Genomic DNA, 19664 nt, shown 5'->3' on the forward strand with positions numbered 1-19664 from the left:
CTGGCACTGGAGACTTGCTGTTTCAGACCAGGATTTTTTCATTTTTCAGCTGTTCTCCTTCATGTCCCCATGCAGGAGCGGTCTTGGAAACAAACTCCACCGCTTCTCAAGCTGGGTTGAAACAAAACAGTGAGGTTTACAAACTGCCCTGTCCTGCCTCGGTGCTTCGGCTGGGCCTTCTTATGTGTGTCTGACCAAAATAAATCAGATGTCTCGCGGGTTAGTATAACCAGTTCGCCCTAACGCACCTTCATTTAGCTCTGGTGCAGCTTCTCATCTGTCTTTCAAGATTGTTTGTCCTACTTTCAACTAGTAAAAGAGCCAGACAATCTCATTTTGTCAAACAGGTTTACAGCACCTCTAAGAAGCTTGGTCTATGTTTAACCACTCCTGTGGCCTATTTTCAACATAACTTAGCGCCGGAGGAGGTTAACTCCAGGCCTCTTGCCCTCTCCTGCTGTTCATTTCTCGAGTAAATYTCCGAATCGTGTCACGCAGAGCCGCCCCCCGGCTCCTCGTGGGCGGCCGCTCGGCCTCTCCTGGCAGCGCCGGCTCTGCAGTCTGAGCGGCCAGTTCTCGGCGCGTTCCCRCGCTTCGCCCGGCGCGCCGTCTCCTCGGTCCGCAGGCTCGCCCTCCGGCACGCTTCAGCGCGAGGCGCTGGCTTCGCAGGTCGCGCTCGCTGTCGCTGAGTGCCGCGAGCGCGGCGTATCTGAGCCCTGCGGGGAGCGCGACCGCTGTTGGCCGCGATGCGCTGCAGCGAAGCGCTCGCTGGGCAGAAGTAGCCCCTGCGCCATTCCTCGCAGGCAATTAATCAAACTTCCTTTCCTATGGACTTAGGAGCGTATTGTAGTTTGGGGKTTTTTTTGCAAGCTCTGCTTTTTCTGTTGACAGTGCTTAAAGGAAAGCCTTTTGGAGCATGTTAATCTGTTGCATTAGCGGGTGTTGAGTCTGTAGATTTTCGTTATTAGAATTTGTGTGTATTGAAATAGAGCCTATAAGCCCCAGCTGCATTGTTTGAGGTGCTGTAAAAACACATGTCGCAGAGACCGGCTCTGCCACAGAGCACTTATCTGCTCAATATAATGTATTTGCACATGCGGACCAAGTATTGCTCTTCTACACATGGCAAAAAAAATTACTTTAGCTGACTCTAGGTACCATCACTTGTCTAATTCAGTAAAAATTCATTTGCAGTCAACACTTGTGATTCCCTTTCTTAGTAAGTAGCCAGGTGTGATACTTCCCCTCTTTATTTCCTTCCCCCTGTCAAGACAGCTCTGCCTGCCTTTGCATTGTAATTCAGATGTTCAAGGCCATGTTTATAACTTGATTTTCTAACTGCTTCTCTCTCCTTCTTTCGCAGGCACTGGTTAGGCTTCCTCCTCACATTTCACAGTGTGATGAAGTCTTCAGGTTCTTCGAGGCTCGCCCGGAAGACCTTAACCCTCCAAAAGAGTAAGTGCCGTGCTGGATTTCCAATGCTGCTCAGTTCTTTTTGATTAGACAGAAAGAAGCTGAAGGTCATTTGGTTTCATTGACACTGTAGGTGTGGGAAGAAATTCTGTAGCTTTCAGCCTACCTAAAAAATGCCCATGCAGCTATGTATAACCCTGTTGGATATGGGGAGGACAAGGGAGCCAAGGGAACCCTCAGACACACCTCTCAGCCATCCTCCATCCTCTTTCGTATTGTTTCTCGCTGATGGTTGTAATGAGGGAACCTCCCCTGGCTTGTGGGTTTTACCTGGTAATTATCACCAAAGAGCCATTTAGTTCCCCAAAGCATTGGCTCAGCAGCAGGGGGAAATCCTGCCAGTGAGCACTCAGCTAATAATTACCAGCTGCTTCTTTAAATGTACTCCTGCCCAGAGATACTTAGTTATCTGACGGGAGCAAGGTTGTGGTCCAGGTCCAAAATCGTCTCTGGAGAGTCTATTCTTTATAAGCAGGAAGCTAAGAAAAGGCTGGGAAAGACGTTCCCATTGAAAATAAAACAGAGTCATGACTTTTACCTTGGAATAGACAGTCTGATTCACACTGATACAGTCAGGGTTCAGAGAACTAATTTATCCGGGGAAAGCATTGGCAAGGGGGTATTTACGAGCAACAGTGCTGCCTTGCCTGATATTTCCTTTTCTCCTTTATGCGGAACAGGATATATTTTATTGTGCTCCGCAATAAGATTTCGATTTGGTCCCATTGTGTTTTGTGCTGCTTTGCTGCGTGCTTTGAAACTTGATTGCAGATTGTGTTACTGTAATTTGGTTTCACCACTGTTTGCACAGCAAGTTGGATAAGGGGAAATGGATATAACATTGCTTTGGGTTTTTGGCCACTTTAGCACATGTAGAACCTGTAGTTAGCAGAAGGATTGATATTGACTTCAGCTGTCTGCGAGTCAGCCCTGTAGTTCCTGCACTGGTGTAGAGGAGAGGATGTTTGCACTTTGAAGTTTCAAACTTTCTCTCTTACACGTATACTGTTTTGTACAAGGGTATATATTAAAATTTGAACTAATGGGAGCACTGTTAGCACAGCTGAAAGGAAAGTCTTTTTTGTTTTTGAATAATAAGAAGAGCAGCTTTAAAATCAAAGGTCTGCAAAAAGAGCAGCTCTTTTYTTTTCCTAGACAGGCTTGTTTTATAAAAATGTCTAGGGTGAGCAGAGAAAGTATAATTGCACGTTCACTGTTAAATTGATATTGCAAGCTGAGAAACAACTGCAGCAGGATACGTCCACATTCAGGGAACCTGCTGACCATGACAGTTGTCATTTAAGGACTATAAGAAGGTTTGTGTTTGTGTTTGCTTGATCCCAGAACACCCATCTGATGCTGGGAGACATCCCCGAGTCTCAGACAGAAACAGATACTCAGAAGAGGAGTAAGATCCCGAGGTTACAGGGAAGGTCACCTGGGGGATCTCAAACAGACCTCATGAATCTACTTTAAACTCTTTAGCACTCCTGTCTGCTTTCTGTACCAATACGGAGCCCACAGTATTAGGCCTGTATATTCAGGACTGGAGCTCTGCAAGGCAGGGAATGGGGTCCGAGGCTCGTAGCCGGGCTGGCACTAACCATTATATTATGCCTTTCTTTGTCTTTTCCCTCCTACGAGTTGTCGAGGGACTTTTGCTGAGCTCACTGTTCAACAGCCCTTGCAGCTATTTTCAATTTATCCTTTCTCTCCCCGCAAGGAAAAACAAAAAAGACTAAATTTTCTCAGCTCAAGCCTTGCATCTTATTCCAACCTAGTAATAAGTGTGATTTATTTCCCTGGAAAATGTAGAGAAATAACCTGATTAAATCTCACTTCACTAATGTCTGCAAGACATTAATCTAGCTGGGTTTAAACAAATCCTACCTCGTCTTCTGTAAGCAAACAGATCTTAGGGAAGGTGTCTAAGGTTTCTGCTGGGAGCGCTTCACAAAAGATGTATTGTTGAAACTGAAGATTAGTCTCTACAAAAAGATGATGTAAAAGCCAATGGAAACATCTTAGTGTTTTTCTTTTGTGAGCTGAGGGGGAAGGGAGGATGTCTGAGGCTCGCTGGACCACTGCGTAGGGTCCAGGCGAAGGACACCTCCAGCGAGACTCTGAGCCTCAGCAGTCGCCGCACAAAAGAACACAAATGACCAGAGAACATCGCCATAATTATTTTATCTTTTTCTTCTGCTGCCTTTTTTAGGCCTCAGTGCAAAGATTGTTCATATATTGATGGACTGGTATCGACATGGCATTCGACTGGCTGTGTTAAAAGAGAGCAAATATTGCAATGTGAGGAAGGAAGCCACCCATCAGGGGATGGCAGAGCTGGGTTGCTTGTGCCGCCTTCATGTCTTCCCTTGTGCACAATGACAAGGTCTTTCATTACCCAATTACCTGCTCCGTTTTACTGCAGAAACCCAGCCTTGCAAGGCAAAGCCTGACTGAGAGTTTAATTAATTAATTTCCAGGAGTGTAACCTTAATCCCATGGCCATTTGGTTTTTTGAGTTCAGACAGTCCATTAAGTTACTGTGTGTCAGCTGAGCGGTGACCGAGTACATGCTCCCAGTTAGAAAAACATGGAAGCTTCAACTTCAAGGCAGGATGCATGTACAAGCCAGCTGGGATGTGCTAAGAGGTGTTCGTGCGCTTAATTGCTGATCCATGACTTGCTATGATGCACATGCAATAATTTGCCTATTACTACAGTAATCCAGTTATAAATATGTGCCCTTCACTTCTGTCCCTGCTGTCTTAAAAGCAACTGGCGTTTCCCTTTAGCCTCTCAGCACTTTTTCAAATGTTTTCCCAAGCTGTTGCTTCTGACTCTCCATCTGCCCTACCCTTGCCCCATCCCTGGTTGTGCTTCTTGTCCGCTCTGGGTTATGCCTTGCTTGGCGTGCAGGCGGCTCCCTACCGGGTGGTTTCCTACTACTGCTGAGCTCGGTGCTCTGCTTTCCAGCAGTGCTGAGCTGCATGCAGTACAGCCGTAATAAAAGATGGGATTTCCCAGCACTGCTATATCAGGCCAGTTTGTTCGGTTGGATTCACTCCTCGGGTTTCCTGTTGTGGTGACGGTCCGAGCTTTCGAGTCCTGCGACAGCAGGCAGAAGGTTTTCCCTTCAGCTCCGTTAAACCTCTTCCTTCTAGAGCAGCTTGGAGGCAAGGGACGGGGAAACGTCACAAGAAATCCCGGCATTGGGACCGGCTGCCCGTCTCCTGGCTCTGCCCCTGCATGTCTCCTCCTGACGTGCCCAGCAGGGTTTGGAGCTCCGTCCCTGCGTTCGCCCGGCGGCTGGAGGCTTTGCTGCTCTCGGCCCGCTCTCTCGGTGAGGTGGGGAGAAAGCAAGCTGCGAGCCGCGAACTCGGGCAGGAAAGGAGCAGTTTTCAACTGTTTAGGTTTGTAATTTGTGGAATGTAAAGGTTTGAGCAAATGTATATGTATATAGGCAAATGGCTGGACCTGCGACTTTTGCCGTGCCCTTTCAAGGACCAGACCGTGTATCGTTACAGGAAAAGTTACTGTATAGTAAGAAGAAAGTGCATTTTTGTTTTTCCATTGTTCTAAGGTAAAGCGTGATGTCGCTGAAAGCCATTCATTTACAACTGGTGGCTTCTGTTAATAATTATAATTACTAATAACTAAGCCAGGGTAGATTAATTTCAGGCTTCTACTGGGGATTTGGATTCAAGGCTGAGGTCAGGCCAGGGCTCATGGTCAACAAACAAAAACTCAGGAATCATTTTCTTAATGATTGTTTTTTACTAAAAATAACAGAAATACCCAAGGAGTAGGATTAATCAATTAGACATTGCATATGGTGTACTGCTTTTTAGGGCTTTTTTGCTATTTGCTTCAAAATATCACATCCAGACTGTTTGTATGAGAGGTCACTTTTTTTCTGGGTCTGGATCCAGTACAAAAAGCAGACCAAAAGCCAAGGATTCAGTTCCCCAGTACTCTACCTCAGAAATTCATGCAGGCTCAAACAAGAGGTTTCTGTTTTAAACCACCAATAGTAACAATAACAACTGACTTTAAAGCAGTGTTTCTTACCTGGGAATATTTTCCCGTGACAAACATAAAGGGGTTTTCAAGCAGTATGCAAATCCAGGAAAACGAGGAAAATTACTAACTAGACTACGTAATATTATGAGGATTGATGCAGAAATTGGACTTAATGATGAAGATCCCTTTAATAAAGCTCAGAAATGCTTTATTGTGGTCCCGAGGCATGAGCTGTACTGATCATATCTSCAACACATAAATATTAGTGTATCACTCAGATACGAGGATGTCAGCCAGTTAATGTAAAATGCAAGGTGGATTCTCCCTTTATTCTTCACATATTACAAATTTCTAATTAGGAATCTGTAAAGAAATTGCCAGAGTACTTCAGTAACCATGTTAAGGAAGCATATTTTAGTCTATGAGTCCACCAGTGCTAAAGCACAGTTCCCTAATTCACTTTTTTTTATCCATGAGCATGACTGTGTTTAAATACTGTACCCCAAATGTACTTTGATCTGCCCTGTCATGAGAACCTAATCACCTTTTGATAGAGGAGGAATGTGATACTTCTGTTATAATTTTGTGTTAGTAGAAGTCTTTCATCTGTAGACTCTCTCTCTCTATTCTGATTTTTGTTTGATACTGTGCTAATGAATTTTCTTATATTCGATCCATTTAGAATTAAGTTTCCTGACATATTTGACAGCTGACTCTCTGAACAGATATGCTGTGAGGAAATCTGTCATTCTTTGTTTTGCTTTCACTCTTTCTTACGGGACTTACAGGACAGATAGTTTTCACATCATTTAGGAATTTAGGCACTACCRTTTTATGACAGTCGGTATTAAAGTCTGCATTTGGAGGTGGTATTGTGAATGCTCCACATACACATTTTATTAGGGAAATTCATTCAACTTGAGGGATGCAGAATGGAAATTAATTTCCCTAAGAAATGCAAAACCAGAAAAAGATTAAAGTTTTATTTTTATGTTATTTATGGTCTGGGAAGTAAATTGTAAAATAGGAAAGCAGGAGAAGCTCTGGTAAAAGATTATACCAGGATAAGACAGTTAAGACCCACTGTCCTGAAAGGAAGAAAAGGTTAATATTTTCAAAAAATGACTTCACCTTCCTGGAGGTTTAGGTAGCTAAGGATGCAATAACCTGTTAGGGCCAGATTTGCCAAGAGACTTGCATGGTTACTCCTAATTAGTCATCCAGCTGCCATTGATTTCAGTGGGCCTCTTTTAGTTTCACATGGGACTTTCCCCTTTGGTTTACAACATGTAAAAGATTTGGTTTGGAATATCATATGGAGGATATTGAAGTTTGTTACTGGCTGCAGCATTAGTGATACAAGCAAATAATGCAGCTTTCCTGGGGGAAGATTTGAATCTTTTTATTATGGGGCCAGTAAATGGAAAGTGGAATTATACGTAGATAAATATCAAACAATAAACCTGGGGGAAAACAGGATGCATGTTAAGTGAAGTAGGCTCAGCAACCACAAAAAAAGATGTGGAAGAACGGTAGTTGGAATAGCATACATTATTGCTGCTACTGTACAGCAAGAGGTCTTGAACATCGCATTTGGTTTTGCTCATGCTTTGCAGATCTGACTATGAAAGGACACAGGCCTGAGAGGAGCAAAGATAGTTTAATTTGCTCACACTTGGGACTGGCAGCCAAGTGTACAGAAATAGCTTTTGCCTGGATTGCTTATGACCGTGCTGCGGGGTTTGATGTGTTGTGCTGTCACGGACACAGGATGGATCCTGTTCTCGCTCAGCCTGAAGCAAGGCTGAGGGCACCAGAGTTGTTCCGAATTCATCGGCATGTAAGCGAGATCAGAGCAGTGCGAACGCGCTTCACCTTCATTAGTGGTACAGGGAATTGGCTTGCTGGGACCAAACACAACAGTAGTGTTGGTGTTAGCAAACCTTTACAGTTTATGAGCACTAATTTAAGACAATATATATWTTTTTTTCTATGGAAGAGTTGGGACTGAAGAGGTGTTTTGAAATGCGGAGACGCTGACTTTAGAAAAAAATAAATGCCAGGCCCTTTGGCTCAAGTGCCTTTTTCCTGTCCAGCAATTTTTGCTCATATCCTAAAGGAACAATCACTGCTGATAATTTGCCAATGCCTATTTTGTAGATTAGAAAGTAATAGTTTACTTAATGTTTAACTTAACCCATAGGATTCCTTCCTTCCAGAGAAGTGGAGTTTAGTGGTTAATGCAGGGATTTGGAAATCTGCTCCTTTTTCTCTCACTGATTTATTTTGTCGTGTTGGAAAGGGCACTCGTGCCTTYTGCCTCCATCTGCAGCGTGGCTGTAGATGTATGGTCTGGGAGACTTGCTAAGGGGCTTTATTTGCACTTTTGATCCTGGTAAAGAAACATTGTTCCATAGTGTAATTCTGCAGACGATCAGTTACAAAAATAATTTTTTTTACATCATCAGGCAACGTTGGAAGAAACATTGCTTCCAAAACCTGTCAGCAAAGCCTGCTCTGCTAGTGCTTGAATATTTAAAACCAGTTAGGGAGGCAAAAGAATGAATTTATTCATTTGGCAATAGGGAAAACCTGGGGTAATGAGGTGGKTTTGGAGCAGAACCAAAATAACAGGATTCAGAGGTTATCGTGCTCACTTCTAGAAATGTTTGGTCCAGTGAAACAGGGTCTTCTGAAGGTCTCCATTTAAAGGCTGATATGTTTGGTTCKAAGCCCCAGAATAGGGGCAGCCCGTAGAGCTAAATTATCCACACTGGCGAACGCTTAAGAGTTCTTTAGGTGCACGCCGGAGAGAAGTGTCCGGTGTTTCTGCGCTTTCTGGATGAGTCTGGAAGYGAGGGGAGGAAGAGGGATGGGGACTTCCTCATCGTATCTTGATTTCTTGCTCCGCGRTGAGCCCCTGCCAGCAGGTTAATTGCTCGCACTGTGGTTCCTGTCACCGTTGACTCATGACCTGCCAGGCAGGAGGAGATGGGGTGGAGTTTTCTTTTCACTGGTGTAGCTGAACTGAATATAGCCAGCCTTGTCCTCTGTGTGTCACTTCTCTGAAAAACAAGAATAGGTGGCTTGTGTTGTAAATATAATTATGTAATGGAGAAGAATCCAGCCTGTCATTACCATGTCTATATTTAATATTGCTGAACTGTTGTTTAATGAAGATCTTTTTCCACTCTGAGGAGGAGGGTGCTGGGGACAGAYGTACTCAATGGAGTGTTTGCTGCCTGGGTGATGAATTATCCCCCCGTGGCGCCGGGGGTCAGATGGGACTTTTCGGTGCTCTGCGCTCCCTGTTGTTGACTGTTGTGTAGTTTTGACGTTGCTTATCTGGGGAGTTCCTTTCTTTTTAATGCTCTTGTAGCTGAGTAGCCTTGATGGTTATGAAAAGAGTGGTTTTGTGTGGTACATGTGCAACAAATTTGCAATTCTGAACTGGTTGGAGGCAATGTAAGTAATCCCATTGAATTTGATAGGGTTTTATCAGGCCTTGTATGCTGTACTACATATAAATGAGGGAAGGCTGTTGCTTAAAATGTTTTATAATACTGCTGAATACAGACCAGATAGATTTGACATTTCACGTTTATTTAAGGTGGAGCGTTTCTATTTAAACACTGGAAAGTACAGATGATATTCCTTGGTGAAAAGGACTTTGAGAGTCTCCGATACTGCACTTAGCGTCCAGCAGGTGCCATCGAAGAGACGGTAAAAAGCGTTAAAGAGCACCGAGCGACAGGTAAAGCAGGTCAGGTTACTCTGGAGGCCACCTCCTCGCCCACGTGCTTGTGAGTTAGGAGGCGAGCTGGTCTTCCTGGCTGACTTAGATGTATCCTAACAGCGTGTTAGACACTTCGTGTGTTTGGTACGCTGGGCTTCATCCATTCACGCCGTGCCATCAGAAGAATTTGCACTGGAAATCCATTTCGTTACATATATAGGGTTTGGCGTTTCACTTTGCATTCAGCTCCCAGTGCTGTGTCTGTTTAAAATCTTGCTTTTAGCAAACCTGGAAGGAAAAGGCATTTGTGGCAGTGAGGGAACCGTCCACTGGGGTGCTGCACACATCCAAGATGGTCTGTTTTGCTCTGTCCTTCTGTCTCTTGAGGTAATGGGCTGCCTTCTCTAGGATTTAGGACATATAAAAAATACCAGACCTCAGGTGGCTCTGGCTGTAGTAGACACAGTGATCTCTTGGTAGATTCATTTCCACCCTTTCCATCTTCTTGACTTGTCTGCAGCTGACTGTCTTTCATGCGTGCTGTTCCCAGAAACACAAGCGGAGGATCAAATAACAACCTGTTTTGACTCCAAACTCTGGAGTGACTTATCACGTTATCAAAGCTTTTGATTTAATTGAAATTTCACAGATAACCCTAGACCTGCTTTTAAGTGCGGACTCAAGTGCCAGTGGGAATTCAGTTAAACCCCTCCCCCCTTTTTAATGCTTGCATTTTTGTTTAGGAGGTTTATGGAAGGGATTTGCTACTGCTTATCTCCAGCCAGAGCTGTGTGTCTGGGTTCAAAGATACCTTTTGTCTTTGGGCCACTTTCTTTTCCCAGTTATGCCAGAGTTAGATTGGAACAGCCCCACTGACAGTAATGGACTATTCTAGATTTACGCTGATCTAATGATTGCAGAATTTGTTGTGTTAAAAGTAGAATTCTTTTCTTGTTTCCATTCACAGCTCTTAAAACAATTGGCCTAAGCTCAGGAAAGATGTTCATTTAAACAGACCTCAGATGTGTTCTGAATAGAGGATTGACTGTGGCTTTGCAATACTTTAACCTAATCTAATAAATGCTGGTTATTTGCTGGATTCTTGCAAGCTGTATTTGCTTCCCAGCTCCAAGAAGTTTTAATAGCCACTCCAGTAACGCTGACTGCAATGCACTGTGGTGAACCTCAGAACATTGTATATGTCTGATTACATTTGCTTTCAATTACAGTCTTGTGGGTTTGAAAAATCAGAGCAGTTCAGGCTCATTTGGGAACCACCACAAAAAATCGCTAGTAACCTGAGCTACCTAGTGCTCAAAAATATAAAAGAAGAAGAAAACGTTGAATGTTGGGGGCCAAAAAATGTATATTTTGCCTTATGAAAAGAGACCCATTGCAACAACTGTGGGGTTACGATGGCGGGGCTGAAGGCGTACCATATCTAAAAGATAAACATACTTCTTTCCCCTCCAATGTACTGGGAATGAAGTGTGAATGACTTATACCAGAGAATTCATCACAGACTTGAATCTGTCACAGCTCACTATTGTTGCTATCTTTATTGTTCCCCCTTGGATAGGTTGCCAGTCTCAAATTTTTAATGTTTAGATCCTCACCAACATTGTCCTCTCTTGCTAGGGACCTTGGCTAGAGCCCTAGAGTTCATGAGGATTTTAAGATGAAATTCATCTTGTTATTTCTATCAGGACGCAGTATTCTGTGGAAATGTTGATTATCTGCTAAATCTGGCTAAAAAGCGAGTTTTCTTTTCAAAGAAATGTTTTACCAAAAATAAAGATCTGGGTTCTTGTTGAAATGTGGGTCCCCCAGTCCAGAATTCAGATAATTTTAATCCTGCTCTGCTGAGCAGCATGGCGTTAGAGTGAGCAGGTGTGTATGGAGACAGCCAGCCTCCAAGAGGTGTCTTTGCAGACAACCCCTTCTGCAGCAGTGTTTGGACCTCTGGGTGCTCTGTGGCKGGAGTTTGGTTGGCCTTTGCTCTGCTCAACATCTTCTGGAGAGACCACCAGCCACCAGCCACCAGCCCCTCTGCCAAGGAGTAGTGATTCCTCTCTTTGCAAACCATCAACAGTGGTGTCTCCACTCCTGAAAACTGTGGCTAAGCCACATCCATCTCTCGCCATGACCACGGCAACCTTCTGCTTTCTGGCCATGGCTTTCCAGACTAATCTTCTCTTCCTCTTCTCCAGGAATATYGTGCTTTCCTTGAATGCAGCTTTGTTGGCTCTTTGTCTAAAATCTGCCTCACTGTTGTCTTCCTCTCTAGCAAATTGCTTTCCCAATGTTCCTGCAGCTCTGCTTCTCGCTTCAGGAAATCCATTTCTATAAGGAATCCATCCTTCCTACTTTTTCTTTCTGAAAACCTGTTCTCTCTCTCCTTCTCCTTCCACTCCCTGCCATCATGCTGCAGTGTGTCCGGTCCTGCCTACTTGAAATGCTGCCTTCTTTCAGCAGGCAGCTCTGGGAGAGCATTAGTCACGTGGCCGATCCCTTACTCACCTGCTGACATCAGGTGAACAGTGAAAGGATTCACAAACATATTAAAGAGCAACCTCTGGTGCAACACCCATTTGGGCGTTATGAATAGTTACTAAATAAAAGAAGAGCAAGGAGTGTCTCACAGCGAAAAAGCCCAGCCACTGCACTGTAACACTAGGGATGGTGCAGGGAATTTTCAGCCCAGGTACAGAGAATGCTTTCAGATATACTGAATTTAGCAATATAAAGTAGGGTGTAGGGCTGTTTTCTGTGGAGGTGACTCTTTATCAGTATGGCTCCCAAATTAGGGGAAGCAGGTGGGGAACACAACCAAGCACTTCCTTTTCTGTGGTCCCAATTAGGAAGGTCCTTAAGCTTGTATATACGCTCCATAGCCCCTCTAGTAACGGGGGCGTTGAGGCATCTTGTTGAAGCTCGATTGGTTCCTTCACCTTCATACGCATCTTCACAGTGAAGCTAAGGGCCAGGGGCAACTAGAGAAAGCTGCAAGAGTAATTCCCATCCCTGCARACAGCTTTCAACCCTTCCAACAAGAGGTCAGTAGAAAAGTATCTTATTGTTTCCCGGGTCCTCTCAATGCACAAAGCAAGCCTCTGTTGGGCACGCGCTAACAGCGTTATTAATGTTCACGATGCATCAGTGTCATCCCCTGGGGGGAGGAGGAAGCCCCTGCGGCTGAATCGCACAGGCAATACCAGCTAATGAGATACATGTCTTYCCTGGCCTGACAAATAAGCTTCTGTTGATCTTCATTGTTATCGTTCTCGTGCTCGTCTGTATCTGCCGTCTGTGTGTGCGGGGTGGGGAGGCTGGTTTTAGGGATGCTGCGCTGCAGGACGGCAGGGTGCCCCACGCTGACGGGGACGCAGGCTCTGGAGGCGTGCAGGGGCTTTAAGCAGGGCCAGACATTAAGCAGATTCGGAGAAAGCCTTGAATCTCTTCAATAAAGTAGTGTGTTAGAGTGAGTGGCTGCGAGAGGTAGGAGTTGTGCAGAGGACAGGAGATAAAAGGAGGCTTTCAGGCAGGAGAGGGAGGATTCTTGCCTTTTCTAGATGTAGCGTTTGCATTTGAAGCAGGAGAGCTGCCAAAAGGCCAGGCTGGTGAAGGATGCTTTGTGATGCTTCCAGAGTATGAAAAATGCGATGCTTTGAAACTTAGGTGCTTTTGGATTATTAGGCAAGGGATGAAATAAGCATCATAAGGAGAGTCCCTTTCCCCCTCATTTTATGGACAACTGGTCCCCAGTGTATTATATAATTACTACCTTTTTTTCTTTCCTTTTTTTTATCTGCCTTCTCTTCAGGCTTTTTTGAATATGCTTTTGCCTCAGTCATTCAACACACCCATAAATTAGAAAAATTTGGCCATGCACATTTATGACAAGTGTTTTTTATTTATTTTTTCATTGTTGACAGGCGTATAAACTACTGAGCCCTGGTTTACTGCCCGGTAAGCCCTGATCTCTGGCAGGATAAATAATGTGTGTGAAAGAAGATTGAATAATATCAGAAAGCAGAGAATTTTTGGCATTAACAAACAAATGTTGCTTTCTGACATGATTTTGTCTAACCTAATCTGTGCTCAGAAAACTCTTCAGTCTTATTTCTGTTTCAGAGATGTTCAGTTCAAATACAATCACAAGCCAAGGAACTGCATAACTAGAAGACGTGACTATCAGTTTAAGAGGGCATTGACCCAAAATAGAGCATTTAACAGCCTGGGGCCCTAAAGGTCCTCTGCAAGTTTCCTAAAGAAGTTTTGCCACTCATGTCTGCTTCTTCTTTTAAGACTTTATTTTCCAAACTTCAAAGTAAATTCTGGATTTTGAATGAAGTAGGACACAGCCCTACAGAGACACATGTCAAAAACATTTCAACCCCAGTCATGTAACTAGATAACATTAAACTTGCTGTCAGCCTCATCCAGAGAGTAGCCCTGCTCCTCCAAACATTTATGCATGTGGGTAGTTTTCTACACAGTGAATAACTGTATTGAATCCAACAGGAATACACATGCACCCAGAGTTATTTGCGTGTGTGTGCATGTGTTTGTGTGTGTGTGTATTCACGTGTATGTTTGTTTGATGGGAATGAAAAATTCTGGAGAGGGCTGGGATATAAAGGAGGTTCATTCATCAGTAATCCCCTCTGCAAATAATGTTAACTCCTCTCTCCCCTCTTGCCTGAAGATTGACGTGTATATGAGTACATACACACAGGCTTTGGGGCCAACACATTAATTTGACTTGAACTGAGTCACCAGTTCTCCAGGGTTTAGGGTAGGCAACAGCTCTTCTCAGAGACTCCTAAACACAGACGTCATGCAGCAAAACCATTAGAGACTCAACTGTCCTGAACATTTAGAGGTTTTGTGTCGCAGACAATTTGTGTGTGCCCTAGATGTTCTTTTTCTGAGAAAAATTTTTAGGCTTTCCTAATACTTCATAAAGAAAACCAAAAAGGGCTTGAAAGCAGTTAGGTATATATCTATATCTGTATCTTTGAGGAGACCTCTAACTGTATAGCTGTAACGTAGAGGGAACACCAATATAATCTCTTCATGATCTGCGCATGAGGGAATGCAGCCTCGCTGAGGCGAAACAAGAAGCATAAGTCTATTCAGAATACCTTTTTGTGGCTGTATTTGCCATAAGAACCTGTCAGATACCATTTTTCACCTTGGCACATTCACTTCAGCTATCTTTCTTCCCCTTCAGAGGGAATTCGGTGATCAAACAGACCCGTGCCTAAGTGGGGCTTCAGGAGTGGGGAACCAAGCCCCTGCCAGGGGAAGAGTTGCTGAAGGCTTTCAGATGATGGGAGACCAGAGTAATCTTAGTTTTACATGCGCTTATCCCTTTTCTTTTCCTTTACTGTAACAAGATTATGAAGGTACCCTATAGGAAAGGGTGCATATACTACAATAGTGAATAAGGATGGAAGTGTCCTGGCAGCTTTCCAGAAGACCTTTGAAAAGGCTCCAAAGCCCTGAAGCATCTAGGCRCTGTGGACTTCCCAAACACCAGCTCCTGGGGCACTTGCTTTCTTTTGCTTTCTTAGCGTCCTTGACTGCATCAGCTTCTCTGCCTTATGCTGGCATATCTTTTCTTCTGCTGTTTTTAACTGTCTCTGGGTTTTTTTTGTTCTCCTTCCATCCCTCAGATATTTTTTTCTTCCCTCACAATGTGTTCTGCCCTGCTTTCTCCAGTGTTTCTACACTTTTTTTTTTTCTCCCATTGGTACTCTGTATGTTGGCTTTATCTGCTGTCTAATGGATTTGTTCCATCACTTACACTCTACCGTATCTTTTCATCCCCAGTCCTGCAGAATAGGTAATAGAGGGGTGGAAGGGGTATCCCGAATGGAGAGATCCAGCCCTGTGGCTGAGGAGAACCGTGCCCTGGCTGACTTTGCAGAAGTTGCCCCAAGTGCTGGGTTAGTTGATAGGTCACAGCTGTGACAAGCCAGTCTGGTGTCGGGACAGAAACTGGGAGCAAACCCTATGGTACTATGCGTGCAGCACGCTCGGGGCATGGGCCTACCCTCCCGTATGCTAGTGGTCTCTGATTAACTAGCCCCTGGCAATAAGGGAAAACCTGCTCTTTTATCCCACTACAGGCAACTTCATTCAGGGCAAACGATGGAAACCTAATTTGGGGAAAATAAAAGCATCAAGGTCTTGTGCCGGTTTGCAATCTGTAATTTTTGTAGCAGTTGTCTCTGTGGTCTGCCAAGCAGAAATTTGTCATATCTGCCCTGACGTTTACTGGGTAATTAATCTTCCATGGCAGATAGGGCAGACTGGATTTTTGGTCTCCAGGCACAGAGCTAACCCACAGCACCACTGAACCTTTTCTCTCTCCCCTACTTCTTCATTTTCCCATGACCTTAGGAAAAAAAAAATCTGCACTTCATAGGTCTTTTTTTTTTTTAAATCACACTTTATGGAACACAGTTTTAATACTGTACGGTGCGTGTTTAATGATGTCCATATGGGTTTGTGGGTACAGGAATTAAATACATAACGGTTCACGATGACATAACACGGAAATGCAACTCCCGCAGTGCTGGTGTGTAGGCTGTAAAGGGTTATTAATAAAAATGAAGGTTTTAAATAGAAAACAAGCTTAGCAGCACCGTTTTGGCCTCGGGCCCATCTCTGAGTGATGGAAAAAAAAGAGGCTGGAATATGTGGTCTTTCCTGAATACATGAAAATAAATACATTTTACCACCCTCCACTGTTAAATGCTTCATAGAGAAAGCTGCAGGCCTGATGCGTGGCATCTCTCTTCAGTCAGAGCATGAGCTCAGGGAGGTCTGGAGGGGATATTTCAGCAGGGAGCAGAACACATCAAACAAATGCTAAGGGGGAGATTGATGCCTTAGATTATTAAAACGGGGTAAGGCCACAATGTTTTGATTGGCAAAAGCTTTCAACAGTCGGACATTAGTGTTTCAGAGAAGCAAACCRCTCTGTTTGTGGGTGAGCCAGGAAAATAACAACTCACACAGTTTGGGGGAATGACCTCAAGGAAATCCCATCCCGTCTTGTAACCAGAGTTGTTGCATCAGTAAGCCAAGGAAATTACATAATGCACCTATTAATATTATAGACAAACAAAAGCGCGTTTACTCTTCTGTGTTCAGCCTTGTCCTGTCTGCAGTTCACCCAAGCCTTTCGTTTTAAGTCTTTGGGATAAATGAGAGAGCAGTGGATGATTTGGTGAGCATCTCCCACAGAAGATGCTGTGTGTGTGAGAGAGCTCTCCCTGGTCTCCCACCGGTTGTTAGAGCAAGTCAGTAGCTGTTTGGGCAGCGCTGGCACAAGCTGAAGGCAGCCTTTCTCTGGGCTGATTCTTTACCCAGCATTTCTGCTGGAGTTTGAGATAGACCCGAAGCAAAGCACCTAGATTGAAACACACCCAAACTAACTCTAGGCTCTGTGGCTTGGGATTTTCCATGTTACGTACGTGCCTAAATTCCCTCCAGGTTTTAGTCCAGGAGAACGTTAGTGTTGCAGTGGGCAAGAGTCAGGACATGCCAGAACTAGGAGTGCGCCTGCCCCTGTCTCCCAGGTGCTCTGAAATCCCAAAATTCCCAGCTGCTTCCTCCTGCTCTTCCCCGGTCCCTGCTCCATCTGCTTGCTGTCTGGCTCCAGCTCTCCCCACAGCCAGCCCTTGCGCCTCTGGACCCAGGCAGATGGCTTTCCCTGTCTGCTTCGTGCTCCCTGGATGGCCTGGAGAGTGCGTTGGGAATGCAGGAGAAACAGCCCACTACTTCATTCCCAAGCCCCTCTCGGCCTGCCCTTTCATTCCCTCTGGTTACATCTTTGAACAAGACTTTCCCACTCTATCCTGTGCTGTTTGGGGCAAATTCCCACCATTGCTTTTAAATGAACCTCTCCGTCTGTGGATGATATGAAGGGCAGAGAGAAACCAGCTTTCTTCAGCCCATGCAGATGCCCTGTGCAGCGCAGCAGAGAAAAGCTCTCCTGTGTTGGTTAAATCAGACCTCCTTTTCCACCCCAGCCCCAGGTCTGCCGGCAGGGATCCTGGTCGAGTGAAGGGCCATCCTCAGTTGCATTCATGCAGTCTCAGTTTAGTAAATGGGATGGCACAGGTTACAGGTGAGAGTCTGCTTAGCTCTAGTGTTTTATACATGGACCACTTGAGAGAGGTACCTCATTGGCTTAAAATCCCTRCTAGTCCCTTAGGGCTTTAAACTGTTGTTTGTTGCAAAAGATAAATATTATTAGCTCAGTGGCTTCTGTCCAACCACCAGATACTTCAGTAGAGGAGAATTTGGCATGTTGTGTGAAATTGCRATTCATGCTGAATACGTGCCATCACATTTGTTTCCAGCTGAGCATAGCCAGAGACAGTGAACACAATGCAGGAACGTGGGACCAAGTGCTGTCCCTGTGCACCAGATACTGTGCTGCTGCGCCCATGGCTTGCAACCGAGGTCTTCCTCTAAAGAGCGGTTAGAAAGCCTGTTCCCACCTCACGTGGTGCTGGAGGGGTCGCTGTGCTCTGTCGTACAGGGTATGCCTCCGCCCCCACTCCCATGCTTTGGCTCATTTCAAACACACCTAAAGCTTTCAGAAAATGATGTTAAGGCTGTTTTTTTCAGTTGTTTGTCTTCTGAAACTGGAGAGAGCTGGTCTTTTCAAAAATAGGTATTGTGTTCCTTTAAATAGCACAAAACACATGGGAATGGGATTATTTTTGTCCCCAGCTGCCTAAATCTATCTTTTTTCTTTTTTTAGTGAGACCAAAATCTTCCCAGGGATTCTTCCTAAGAATAAAACTGAAAAGAAAGCATCATGCGAACCATGCTGGAGTAGTAAGGGCAGTAGTACTGCATTGCCCTTCTATAGAGCTCTCTCACTGTAGACCTCGAAGTACAGCCCAAACATGAACCAGTTCTCTCAGTCTGACTGTGGAAAACTGGTTTTATTTTAGAACTAGGGAAACAGAAGTACTAAAGCGGTTTTGGAAGGTCACAAAGCGTGGAACAGGAGCCAGAAGGTCTGACTTTTAGTTTCATATTGTGACTATCAGCATACTTTCCATTATTTGGCTTCGCTAGCACYGCTGACACACTAACTGGTTGACTCACTGCTACACGAGTCCCCAGAACTGTAGGAGTGGGTCAAATTCCATATTGATTTTTTGAAAATGTTATATTTGAGGAAAATGGGACAAAGAGACAATGAAGTAGTTTGCCCTAGGTTACAATGGGGCTAGGATCCATTAAATTCTAAGCTTCAACCACTGGCTCCCCTTTCCTCCAAGCACACATGCATTCCTCGCTTGTAAACATGTAAAGGAGGATCTTTAAATCAAGATCTAAGTCACCCCATTGCTTCCTACCCCAGACTGTGGTAAATTACCTCATCTAACGTCACTCTGCTGAGGTGAACATCAGATACCAGTGCAGAAGAGACACAAAGCCCGGACCGCACTGCCTCATACGCTGGGACCTGAAACCCTGCGGAGAGCAGGGCTGGGGGTAGCCGTGATGTGGATGCGGCAGCTGCTTTCATGCACAGACTCTGCCCCATTGCAGTTCTGGAAGAAATTAATGCGAGCACGGAAGAAGGGAGGAGGGCAACTGGTTTCCTGGGTCTCTCTCTTCTTCCTCAAGCAGATCTCTGGAAGCACTGGGAGCAGTCTGTTGTGGCAGGGCAAACTGTTCAGGAGTTGACACTGCATTGCAGCTCCCAGCAGACAGGTGCATGTGGTGCTGCAGACTCAGCTCCTCGTGACACTCACAGAGTCATCCAGAGCGAAGACCTTTAGTCCCAAATTCCTGCTTTTTGGCTAGATCATTCCATTTGCAAGTCGTTGTCCAGAGGCAGCTCTAGGTGTCTCTTGACGTCCTCTGCCCTCCACCGCAGCTGCCTCCTCTACCATTTATTCCCCCTATCCTTTACCGCTGTGTTGGCTGATGGCAGCTTGTGTTTGAGATGCCCTCAGGTTGCAGGTGTTTCCCAGCCAGGGGGCTGTTTGCACAGGGAGGTTTCAGTTGGGGCTGCTCAAGCAGTCAGTCAGCTGTGTAGTTTGGAGCTTGAGCAGAGCTCTCCTGGTGGCGGGTTACCTCCCCAAGCAGGTAGAAGAGGGATGTGCCAAAAGCAYSTTGCCCTTYCTGCTGGCGTTGTTGTGTCCTGCCYGTCCCTCTGTCCTGTGTTTCCCATCCCAAGCTCTTGTGACGCCTGTTGATTTGTGAGCCAACGTGAGCACATCTGCCTCGGATAGACCTTTAGCTGCCTGACCTCCCCCTCAAGAGCTAGTCAGACTTTTAATTGGTGTGCGCTACGTTACCCACGCAATCCTGGCCCTTGCTGCAATGCATCTTTTCCTCCCGCAGGACACTTGAKTGCTCTGTGGCTCATCTCCGGGTTTTGCAT

The 19664-nt window shown here is 45.0% G+C and overlaps 1 protein-coding gene across 1 annotated transcript in view; it reads left to right on the plus strand.

Moving 5' to 3' along the window:
* The window catches only part of SH3PXD2A (SH3 and PX domains 2A), a 217631-nt gene that overhangs the window by 74263 nt on the left and 123704 nt on the right, over positions 1-19664 (plus strand). The window contains exon 4 of the mRNA XM_026069724.1: positions 1364-1455. Within this exon, the coding sequence (XP_025925509.1) occupies positions 1364-1455 (92 nt within the window). The remainder of the gene's footprint in view (positions 1-1363; positions 1456-19664) is intronic.

This window comes from Apteryx rowi, unplaced genomic scaffold, assembly GCF_003343035.1.
Source record: "Apteryx rowi isolate R43461 unplaced genomic scaffold, aptRow1 scaffold_3, whole genome shotgun sequence".
Classification (NCBI taxonomy): Eukaryota; Metazoa; Chordata; class Aves; order Apterygiformes; family Apterygidae; genus Apteryx; species Apteryx rowi.